This window comes from Suillus fuscotomentosus (genome assembly GCF_016647785.1).
Source record: "Suillus fuscotomentosus strain FC203 chromosome Unknown F5891scaffold_178, whole genome shotgun sequence".
NCBI classification, from domain to species: domain Eukaryota; kingdom Fungi; phylum Basidiomycota; class Agaricomycetes; order Boletales; family Suillaceae; genus Suillus; species Suillus fuscotomentosus.
The window spans coordinates 72,465-84,328 of NW_024539690.1; the positions used below are offsets into that span (position 1 = coordinate 72,465).

Sequence of the window (11,864 nt, forward strand, 5' to 3'; positions counted from 1 at the left end):
ATTTTGGCGCCATCGAACCTCGATAGCGTAGTACACTCGATTCCTGGAATGACCGTCTTTCTTCTATGTGGTTTGACTATACAAGTAAACTTTCCGTGTACACGGAGGTGCACAACATTGAAGGAATGTTGGGGGTGTCCACCCTGAGTAATTTATGTGTGACGCACGACAGACATCATTTGGACTCGGAATCCTGGGGCCTGGGCAAGTAGCTGCTGCAGAGGGCATCTCCGGACAAAGTCTGGAACATGGCAGGCCCATAATCGGTCGGCAGATTCGGCACCTCCAAGCGGAGTATGAAAGTTGCTATGTCCGTTACTGTTTCTCATTCAACTCACTGTCTGCAACAGCGCCAAGGACTTACCTCCATGGATGTTAGCCTTTTTGCTGCCATGCAGCGACACAACGAGCCCGTCTTTCCTGATGTACCGTACCCTCAATAACTGACTTTCTCTTTGACGTGGTGGCAAGGAGGTGGGCGGGCAAGGAGAAGCCAACGGGATGTTAGGCGGCAGCGGCGGGCGCTTTGGCGGGATCGATTGGCATGGCCGTTGAAACAGTGAGCGTGGTTTAAACACAACTGGAAGTGCCGTTGGCTGCCTTCGTGTCCCACGCTTTGGCTTGTACTTTTGGCCCAGATGACACTCTGCTGCTGGAGGTGTCAAAGGTGCGACAAACTATCGTAAACAGATTCCCTAATTAGAGGTTCTCGAGAGTACTGCGTGCATTGACAACTTGAACGTTAATCTTAGACCCTTTCCCCTTTCCTATTCAGGTCTGGTGGCACGAGTGCAGTAGAGGTAACAATTAGGCTCGCCTCGCTTTCCCTCAATATATCGATATCTATCAAGTATTGTACCCTCTCAGCTCGAACAACATGCATTCTCCATTCTCGCGAAAAGCTCATGCATTCAGAATTTACAATGAAGAAGCAATGGTAGGCCTGCTGTAACCTGTTGGAGTAAGATGCTGATATATGGTGCTACGCTGAGCGATTGACAATCGACTTGTCACAGCCAGGTGAGATCGAATGCAATACAGAACAACGCTTTCAGACCAACGCCATCCTCTACTCTACTCGCAGATGGGTAAAATACAAAGGCTTCATAGCAGACTTCTTGTAAGTAACGCCGATGCGACCATCTGCGAGCAAGCTCAATGAATGTTAGGACGTTCAAGCTTGCATCTCGTCACCTCAAATCTCTTCCTTCTATCTGTGTTGTCTTACTCACAATCTGACTTTAGCTTGCTGGATCGCATGCGGCTACCCTCGGCCGGACATTCGAGGTTTCCTCGATGCTACCTCATCTCTTTCGTCAGGGAACAAACCATTCCTCGACCTTATTCAGTCCGCGATGTTGCAACCAAATGATCATACGTTGAAGATTCAGCGTGCATTTCGCACATTTCTCTTTTTTTTATGGTCTCAACCTAGTACTTTCAGTGATGATGGCCTTAAACTTCGAACTGTAAATCTCCGCATCTCATACACTGAACAACTGAGTAATCAACCGATCCCGCTGCACGAACCAGTGACAAGCCGACAACGTCGGTGAAGAATCGGCTCCGCTGCCCCCCTATATTCTAGAATGATGTTGGCGCTCTCGCAACATTTTTTATTATATCAACGACTGCTGACATTGACAAAAATGTCAGAGGGACAAGTTGACACGTGTTGTTAGGGTTGGAGAGCAAGTCCAACAACCCCTGGACTTTCAGTGAGTGACTGCAGCTGTCTCTTACCATTCTACCCTCGCGTTTCGTTTTTGTGCTCGTTTTTTTGCATTTAGCCATTCCTTGGATCTTCTTACTTCTACCTATCCTTTTGACCTGCCTCGTACACTTTCTTCGACATGCGTCAGAATTTGACATCCCCGTCCAAGACCGAATCAAGGCAAGAACCCTAATAGATAATTACAGCATACTACGTATTGTACATGGATAAAATATTTCGACATTGTGGCGAATTTGGCCAATCGAATCCAAGTATTTTAAGTCAACCAAGCGCGTTGCATCACTCTGAATCCTTGTGAGTCGCCAGCCATCCACCCTGCCAAAATTCATTCAGCGAATTGCCAGAATAAAGAAAAACAAACTCACGTTAAAGATACTGTTATGGTGCTGCCAGTCACATAGGTAGACAGGACGATTCTTGTCCTCTACGTGCTCAGCAACAGCAGCTGACACCAGAGAAATTTCTACGGGAGCAACTCTACGAGAAGCGGCACGGTGTTGTGGTACCTGGGTCACCTCTAGCCCTCCCTCAGCCCCGGCAAGCTCTGAGCCAGTAGCATCCACAAGCCTTCCAACGAACTCCCCTTTGATGTGATCGAGGGTCTGGTCGAACGAAATCCCTGATTCTCCGCCTCCGTTTGATCTGATGATGCTCTCGATCAATTCAGGAGGAATGGGAATCAGCCCGCGAACTATGGATCCTGCCTCACGACGCACAGCACATGCTTTACAAGGAGAATGATCTGGCCTTGCAAAGACTGCAATGGTACCTACGAGCTGCGGACTCGAATGAGCATTCCCTTTATGGTGAAGCTGGAATGAGTAGGAGCGGTTGTATGCATGCTCCAGAAGTTTCACATGCACACCAAATGTGCGGTAGTGAGGAATAACGGTATGATCACTTGGCACGGCAGGATCTTCCTTGTTTGGAACAGGTAAGTGCTTCCAAGCTTGCGAGGTCACCTGTTTCGCCTTAGTTTGCGGATCAAAATCATAGTAAGCTTGCACCCTTTTGCGCGCCGAGGCACGCTCTTGGGATGACACGGCTGCTTGATCGACCTTAATTCCCTCAAACTCGGGAAACGAGTAATCTGTCCAACGTAAACTTATGTCATCCAATAGATAAGATCACTACATACACTTGGGGTAGCTTTGTTCGTGCAAAAATCGGGTCTGAGAAGAGGACCAGTAGTCTCTTTGTTCCGTTCGGAATGGTTGGAGCGCCCCGTCTGGAAGGAGTTGTTCGTTGTAAACTTGCGCATACGTGCCACGTGCCTAAAAGACAACTATTGAGTATCTGTGTTAGAACATCGTCCAATCCATACCTGGGTCCAAGGGTATTGCTCCCCATCCTGTTCATATCCGCTTCCCATCCAGTATTCGGCGTAGCACCACTCCCACAGAGCGACTTAAAGAGATTCAATGACAAGATAACACCCTTGAACGAAATCGTACATAGCCTGTCCACATTCGAATGGTGAACTGAAGGAAACCACGTAAGTAATGCAGACGGGTAATTTGCACTTGTTCACGTACGGAAAAAGATAGGATCAAAACCGGCCTATGTGAACGTGAGCGCCAAAATCGTTGCAGAGGGTCAGAAGGAATTACTCACGTAGTCTGGGTAAGCCTGCAAATTTGGTTCATATAGATCAACAAGCTTCATTCGCACGCAAGCAACTAACCATTTGTCCATTCCCGCCCTAACTCATCGCTGGAGTAAGCATACTTTAAAGTTGGAGCAAGTGTATTCCACCCACAAGTAATATATGAACAGTGTCGTGCACGCCTTCAAGCGACCCACGGTTGATGAAGTCTATATCTCTCTTCGATTCTGCAGTATGATTGGAGAAGTCATCCCAACTTTTAGCATATTCGTCAATACATACATAATACTAGCAGAAATTAAAACATACGCTATCGCAGAATTTTCATCATCATTGAACGTGAAGAGTTGAGCGACTCTGCGTCTCAGATCGTTTGCCCCGGCTTTGAATGTCCTTGCGAATGCAAAATCAGCACCAGTCTCGCGCAACATGTTCCCATGGATTCTCACTTCTGCAACAAGTCTGTATGACTGCCTTCAGGGTCCGGGGTACTAGAAGCGTAGCGGTATGTCCTCTGCCACTTGGAGAAATACGCTACTTGTCCTGTCTACAGACTACATGTGAGCATGTTCAGTGATCTGGGAAAGAAAAGGCAACATTACCGAATCATCCTTCTCATCGCTAAAGTCGGATGGGACTCCACCGACATACGAGAAATACGAGAGTGGATTATGGACGATTTGTTTTTTACCACCAACAGCCATAATTTCGACTTTTTCTTCGTACAGAACAGGAGGAAGGCCATTCTCCGGTACATCCTTACCGGCCCAGTCCCAGTATCTGCGCGTAATATAGATGGCTGTATCAGTGTCAGGAATGATTTATCACGCACGGAAAACGTAGTTCCTTTGCAGCTTTGATCCATACTCCATTTTCATCCGGGTTATTAGCTTCAATGTCTTGGGCCAATTTTTCAGCAATGTTTCCGATCGATTGCTATAGAACTGAATTGAATAGTGCGTCAGGCATGATCGTGTACTGAACATACCTCAATAAGCATAACATATGGGCGGTGCCAGGTGGGAAACACAACAGCGCCATGGCTGAGAAAAGGTTTTAAATCAACAGAGCGAGAGGAGGTATATCAACTTACTTGCAGTAACCTGTCACACAATATTGTCAGGCTATAGAGAACAACGGCGGAAACGATGGTCATACCTCCAAATCTGGAAGGAACGGGATTGGTATCTTTCTTGTCATTGGCGCTATAGTCAGCTGAAATATCCTTGTTGCGGTCACCAGCCCATTCAACATAGGGCCTGCCGTGAATTGACGCAATTTCCATGAAGGTGGCTGCAGGCTCTTCTACAACTTGGGGAGCATCGGAACGCTGCTGGATCGCATTGAAAGAAAGGATAAACAATGCAAATTGGTAGGGATGGTCCTTCTCCAGCGTCTGGATAGGCAAGCGATCAAATATGCCTCCAGTGCCCTTGCGGCCGATCACGGGATAGTGGTATTCAACAGAGCTCATTGTTGGAGTAGGTCAGGGAGCGGTAACAAATCAGGTTTGACCAGCTGCATTTATATACATACAACAGGCGCGCAGACAAAGCCGCCTTGCGCGGAGCTAATCGGCGACTCTCATAGGTGACTGATTAGTACAGTTGATGCGGAGACTTGCGTAGGCACTGGAAGACAGATGATGTGGTAATTGATAGAGAATGGAGTGGAACATACCGGTCGGATCTGCTGCGCAGCGCCCATAGGATCGAATTTGAATAGCATGTTCTGCATGTGGATTGGAGCGATGATCTAATCTATATGGAGGACAATGGATGTCGCGGCTGATAGACCCCTCCGACCCAAAAACCTGTGTAATAATCACACAATGAAATAGAGGAATGAAGGTCTCTTATTAGGGCAGTCTGCATGCTGTAGACCAAAAGTGTGACACCTGCATGACATCAAGACAATGATGTGATGGCCTTGATCTTGGGCATAACGTCAGAAGGGCATTAAATGCCGTGGTGGACGCTGTCCCTCAACAGCCCAGCTGCCATCATGCCGGCGATGTCTCATCTACGTAAGTCTGTCCGCATACCCCTAGTACTGGTTAGTGTGCAAATAAACGCAAGCTCGAAACACACGATAGAAGATCAGATCATACTGGAACGAACTAATTTCGAAAGATTAATAAGAAAGTTCTTTTTCAATCAGCGATGTGGCCGATTTGAATAATAGTCATCGGTATTAGATGTTTGCCGGAAGGCAGATGACTGAACGCCGTCTGTCGAAGGTAGAACATTGTTTGCAATCAAATAGCCAAAGTAACATAACAGGACCTTGAACAAAAACAGTGATCGAGGGCAAGGCTTGGTCGACTCAAACAGGAGTCAATGATAGCGGTGGACCTTCAGGGTTGAGAATGTACTGATTATTCAAGAGACCGGACGGCTCCGAGCTGTCGGTCCATTGGTGAACTGGTGAGGAACTAGCCTAGCCAGGCCAGACTTCGATAGGTGATGACTGTCCAGGAACGCAATCACTGTGGACATGCAGACACCACCCTTGCTTGTAAAACAAAGTCAAGTACCACACGCCTGAAGAATATCGAACACGAATGATAATGTGACACTAACCGGTGAGGCGAGGTTCCGCATACAGAACCTCACCAGGACAATTCATCAGCCAAGTGAAGACATAGCAGATCGCACCGGCACATGAATGATACTCGGGTCCCGTGGAGATGTTGCATTAGATGAATCAGGTTGGTCGCACAGACGTACGCGGCGCTATGGTGCTTGCAAGTCTCGAGTCGAAGAATGATGAATCATGTTGATTGCGATGCAGATGCTAACTACCCGTGGGCGTTGAGTCTCAGATACTACATGTGGATAGTGAGAATTTCGCGAGCTCATCGAGGAAAGAAAATGGTGGCTTACTGTAAGTGGGACGTTTACCGGACCAACTATCTGCAAAACGGAACAATCAATGAAATGGATGATCTCTCCTACTAGTAAATAGCCCTTTATCGATATCATCAGACGAAGGAGGGTGGTCATTTCTTCTAATACTCGGCGATGATTCGATGGACGACATCAGCGAACGTATGAGTCCTTGAAATTGTACCCGTCGCAGCTGTAGGATGATGTAATTCTGCTCCTACCGAATATGACTATGTATACCACGAGAAATTTGACTTGATCATACTTAGCCATGGATGGTCACCAACATAGACTTGCTAGATGAGACCGTGACAAAATCGTAACAAGCGGCCTTCGCAGCCAGCAATGGGCGGAAGCTCACTAGCGTTGACGTCGCTGATCTTTCTCAGTTCCTATCAAATATTGCTTTGATTTTAATGTTATCTAAGACTTTCTGCAGGACAACGGCTTTAGCCCTCGACAACAAATAGAGATTGGCTTGACGCTTAGTAACAAAATTGTAACACGCTATCTTCGTAACGAGTAAGGGACGGAAGCTCACTAGCGTTGATGTCACTGATTGTTCTCAGTTCCCATCAAATATTGGCTCGATTATAATGTTATCGAAGACTTTTCGCAAGACAACGGCTTTATGCTTCCGAGTTCGCTCGTCGACGTTTTACCCGCAGCAACGCAGATATACTGTGGCTGTGACACTTCTTATTGCGTAGATACGCGTCGGTATCTGCGCTTTCCGTAGCTGCGAAAACGATGCGCATCAACGCTGGTGTATGCTTTTCAATGCATTGACTACTGGATAGAATTCCGTAGATTTGAATATAACTGTGTATCCCTTTGATATTTTGCTGGCTTCGACGCAAATATACGGAAATCGATGCATTGCAACATGACATACAATACAAAACATGGGAATAAAATCTACCCGCGCTCATTCGCGCTAGCTCCTCCCTCTAGGATTGTCCTACCCCGGTGCCCGGCTAATGAAACGTGCCGCTAGAGAACTTTGCAGGGACTTTGACCGTATTTGCGGACGACATGCGGTCAGTAACCTAGATGGAATACACAAATGAGCATACATTAATAGGAATAGGATGAGTACTTACCAGATTCGAAGCTTCAATGTCATAGTTCTGTAACAATAAGAATAGAGCACGATGAAATGAATGAAAATGATACCGCTTGACAGCATTCGTGGTATTTATTGGTGCCCGAACCATAACGAGCAGAAGTCCTCTTGATCCAAAACCTAGGCTGATAACAGATCAGTGAATCAGAGTAGCAGTACTGAAAACGAATGTACTGGTGTGGCACGAGACATGTCAGGTACTAGAAGATTGAGTTGAATGACTCGGAGTGGTTATATGCGCCCTGTTTCGAACGTTTTCATCTAGTATTGACACGACCAAGGCAAAAAAACTCACATCATTTGAGTCGTCGTGATGAGGAAGAAAGGTATGAGAGAATTCAAGGTAGGCGGGCGACGAGTAAGTCAGTCGACAATAGTAATAATGCACTGATGATGGTGAGAGGAGAGTTCATTAAAACTCCGAGTCGCAGGCAAGTGGACTTTTGAAGTTGGTTCGAGTGTGGCGAAGTACGAAATACTTGAGCAATAAGATATATATTACGCACGGACCTTCAATTGAACATGTTGACAGTTGAATTGCACAAGCTTGGATTCTTGCAGTATTGAGCATGCGCTGTAAGGCTGCTCAATTGCAAATCAGATTGTTTGACTTAGATTTCCGTCGATGAGTCTAGACACTCTACTGACTACCCGGAACTTACAAATCCGTCGACCTCCGTGGAAATGGCCCATGATGTCGGACTTTCACTGGGGTTCAGTATTAGAGACACAGGATCGAAAACACGTGCATGACTTGAAGCTTGAAGAGAGACTGTCATGGTGATGGTAAACGTTTGGCTACCGATACGTCAGATGTTAAATTCTATGACATACTAGGCGTCTATCTGGCAAGCATGCCAGTTCTCCACAACACTGCGACATATCACAATCACTCAAGGGAACGAAAGCTACTCCAGATGTGCTGGTTTCGTTGAACTACTGGTACAAAAATGCTTACATGATGATTAGTACGGGCAGACGACGTGCTTTGCAATTAATATGTCAAGCGCTCCCTGCTGCGCCAGGCTCATATTGTCGAAGCGCTTCTCCAAACCTGTGTGATATGCCTGCCAGTCATCCACAACAAAATCGCTGGCAGTAAAGATGCCACTGGAGCGCTCCCCCAGCGCCCACCGGAATATAGTGCCTGTCATCAAGAACAGCGGTCGCAACTTGTCGCGGGTCATGGGGACGCCTTTCCCGAGGTATCGATCGTACCCGAATTTGCTGTCGTAGGTGATGTACATGATAAACTGCAAAACGGGGGTGCTGCCGAATGGGACGGTGACGAAGTCCCCATTAATCTAAAGACACTGCGCGTCAGTTTGATTTCAGACGGGAAACACATCACTCACGTTAACGGTAACATCGAGGAACTTCTCATCGGTGATGAGGTCAATGGTTTGATGCGCACGGACTTCAACGGCCGTGAGGATCTCCGTCGCCAAAACGGCGCCGCCCAAATCGTACTTGAAATATACGAAATGTCGTCCTACTTCTTTCAAATCGTTACGCATACTTTCAACTAAATTGACGAGCTTCTTTTCTCCGGCAGCAGCAGCGTTTCTTGCGAGATCCCGGAATTCAACTGATTTGAACGGAACATTGTGAGCACGACTGTCCGGCGGCAGTTCAAGAAGATACTCACCTGGTTGGCTCTCGACGGTAGTGGTCCATGCAGTCGTCGCCTTGGCGGCGATGTCATCTTTTGCGGGAAACAAGGACGACCGTAAGAGTAGTGATTTCATCGTGTCTTTCGCCTGCGACGCGACTGACGTGGTGTTGAACGGTACTACACTAAGAGTCGGTTGCACGGGCGTCGTTGTGAGAAGCTGAGTGTTGAGTTGCCTTGCGGCTTCTCCCCTTTCTATTCCTGTCCGTCTGGACATACGCGAGGTCCTTGAGCGAGTTGTCCCGCTGGATCGTGCCCTGCGGAGGCGAACAGACATGAGGGGAGCGTGAGATTGACGTATTTCGTCATCGACGATATCCGATGGAGGTGGTAAGTAGATGGTACCGAGCGGTGCGTGGGGTTGGGCCGAGTCCGCGTTGGCTGTCTCAGGAGTTCTAGCGGGTAAGTGATGGTTGAGTAAGGTGGCGCTGGACGATGGCACGGGAAGTTGAGACAAGTTCGGCGATCCGTGACTGGAATCAACGGGATCATGGTGATCAGAGAATGTGGGGTGCCATGCCTCAAGGAAAGCTCCTGGAGTAAGATCGTCTTCATGAGACTCCCATGCCTCAGCGAATGCAGGCGGGATCTTGGATTCATGAACGTGAAGGTAAGGAGGGGGATATGGGATGGGAGAGTATAGTATGCCCTGACCTGAGGCCTGATAGTGCTGATCAGGGAGGTTGGGGGGAAATTGGCCAGAGGAAAACCAAGGTTCTCGTGATGAAAATCAAGAGTGTCGTTAGTGGTTGGGGATGCTTCCTGGTCGCGATAGGCGGCCAATGTCGAGTCCCAAGGTTGGACATCAGTGAACATGCTGATAGATGCGAAGAAAACAAGTGAAAACTCACCTTGGACCCATGGCACGACGTGGGCACGTGCAATTAATCACTGAATCCTTCCAAGTCGATCTTTCTGCGTGCGGCAGGAAGCAGGACCGTTTAACCGCGCAACCGTACATCACGTGATCGTGAGTTCTGGCTGCCTTCCAAGTGTCCATTTGCTTGTCGTCGAGCTGGGAGCGTATGATAACGTCGATGAAAGTAACGAGGAGTATTGGCTCATTGACGACGCAGTCATGGTTTCCTTCAACGACGACACCTAAGCATGGGATGTTGGACACAGCCATAGATGATGAAGGTACAAGTACAACAGAAGAAGCTTAGTAATACGTAGAATAATGAGTAATGTAGGGAATGACTAATCACCGGTAATGTCCGAGACGGACATTATTTGTCATCGACTCGCGGACTATAGACAAGTCCGCGATTACATATACACGGTCCGGGTACTTACATTTAGCGTACCTTATTATATATACTGTAGCATTATTTCAAGTAGAAATTCAGTCAATTTAATTATCTCAAAGTTTTCATTAAATCTACACTAAAGTTTACATGGGGGGCATTTCCAAGGCAAACGGAGGATGCATAAGTATGTAACACATTACGGTGTCGAGCGTGAGCACGACAGTGCCTCACTTTTTTGTCTCACGAGTAATCGACTGACGTGATGTGTCGTAACTGACTGGAAGACTCGAAATCGAATTACTGAGACGACAGGCAGCGTATATTAATAGAATAATACAACAGGGTAAATGATATCGTTTGCAACTTACATTGCTGTAAAATGAGATAAAAATCTGAATGGTCCTAATATACACCAAAATCCACGCACTGTGTTGAAGCACAGCTTTTGCCCGTTCTCTCCTTCGGACATCATCCAGAATTCCCATAACGTGTCTGTCTAGCATGTCGACGTACGGCTTGAGACTTGTATGCTCCCAGTCTGAATCAAAATGTAAGTGAAAACAACGGGCACAGTGACAAGCGGTGCACTCACTTGCACCCTCGCCTGCCTTGTCAAGCTCTTGAAGGAGCTGCATAACTGTGGGAACTGCATTGGGGTCGAAATTTTCCATGCGGTTCGGGTCAACGGGGACGCAGACACAGAATGGTACTTTGAGAAGATGGTTTCGGTGCTTGGATACTTCGGCATCTAGGCGTGGATTGCAGAATGATGTCCTCAAGAGTGGCTAGATTTCGGGCCTATGAAGCGTCAGTAATAGCATAGATAGTAAAAGTGAAGTGTATACAACATTACCCTGCCTTCAGCTCGTTCCATTTCTTCGACGATTCGATACCGGGTTATTTCTCCCATCGCTCCTCGAGAGTCTCGACAATTTTCTTGTCCGGAACCAGTTTAAGCAGCGTTCGCCAGCCGTCCTTGGATAGGAAGCATTCTTGATTATCCAACAATTGATACCACATCCTACTCCCTTCATCGCGTGCATGTCACAGAGGAGGTGGCAAATCTCCGGGGTGGCTCTTCGTGCCACGCCTCTTACATTCACCTTCTTCGCCATCTCCTTACCTCCTTCTATCACAGTAAGCGCCCCAACCACAGCTCTACATAGTTCGTCGGTCAGCCCCATGGCCTAGTCATCACTGACCCACAAATAGATGCCGCGACGGCCCGAGTATACCCATAACAAATGATGATATCCAAATTGCGTGCGCAAGGCTGAGTCAAGGACGCGCACGGCATTGGCGATGAATGCCCAGCAGCGTTACATATTCCTGCTGATGTGCAGCATGTGCGCATGCCGTCATAATCAGTCATATCGATATCGAACACCAGCTCGCACTTTAACGGGGTGAAGAGCTTCCCAGACTTTACAGACCGCGCCAATTTCCGCTCGCTTGGTTGGCATGTTGTCAGCGTAAGTGCCAGGCAGATTGAAAGATAGCTCACCCGAGATGAGTACATGGGCCCGATCTCGAAACGCGTCGGATTGAGTGCGCCCAGATGCAAAAAGATTGTTGCTGTACTCTTTG

The 11,864-nt window shown here is 47.5% G+C and overlaps 2 protein-coding genes across 2 annotated transcripts; both read right to left on the bottom strand.

Moving 5' to 3' along the window:
* Positions 1–1,890: 1,890 nt before the first annotated feature.
* On the bottom strand, positions 1,891–4,989 carry F5891DRAFT_1283064 (common central domain of tyrosinase-domain-containing protein). Its single transcript, XM_041370561.1, has 16 exons — positions 4,500–4,989; positions 4,435–4,444; positions 4,330–4,384; positions 4,174–4,277; positions 3,944–4,121; positions 3,791–3,888; positions 3,651–3,734; positions 3,495–3,597; positions 3,420–3,437; positions 3,350–3,364; positions 3,271–3,295; positions 3,190–3,216; positions 3,060–3,142; positions 2,874–3,009; positions 2,101–2,825; positions 1,891–2,050 (listed from the first exon to the last, which is right to left on the bottom strand). Exons 1-16 carry the CDS (start codon positions 4,813–4,815, stop codon positions 2,015–2,017), a joined length of 2,013 nt encoding a protein of 670 aa, XP_041217184.1. The 5' UTR covers positions 4,816–4,989; the 3' UTR covers positions 1,891–2,014.
* Positions 4,990–7,090: 2,101 nt separating this feature from the next.
* F5891DRAFT_1177335 (uncharacterized protein) lies at positions 7,091–11,461 on the bottom strand (the record flags this gene model as incomplete). Its single annotated transcript, XM_041365785.1, has 16 exons — positions 7,091–7,278; positions 7,333–7,597; positions 7,651–7,742; positions 7,862–7,937; positions 8,018–8,153; positions 8,190–8,228; positions 8,328–8,659; positions 8,711–8,943; positions 9,004–9,616; positions 9,682–9,844; positions 9,879–10,042; positions 10,556–10,577; positions 10,646–10,649; positions 10,705–10,815; positions 10,870–11,062; positions 11,375–11,461. The coding sequence occupies 15 exons, from the start codon at positions 11,459–11,461 to the stop codon at positions 7,556–7,558; spliced, it is 2,307 nt and encodes a 768-aa protein (XP_041217185.1). The 3' UTR covers positions 7,091–7,278; positions 7,333–7,555.
* Between the last annotated feature and the right edge of the window lie 403 nt (positions 11,462–11,864).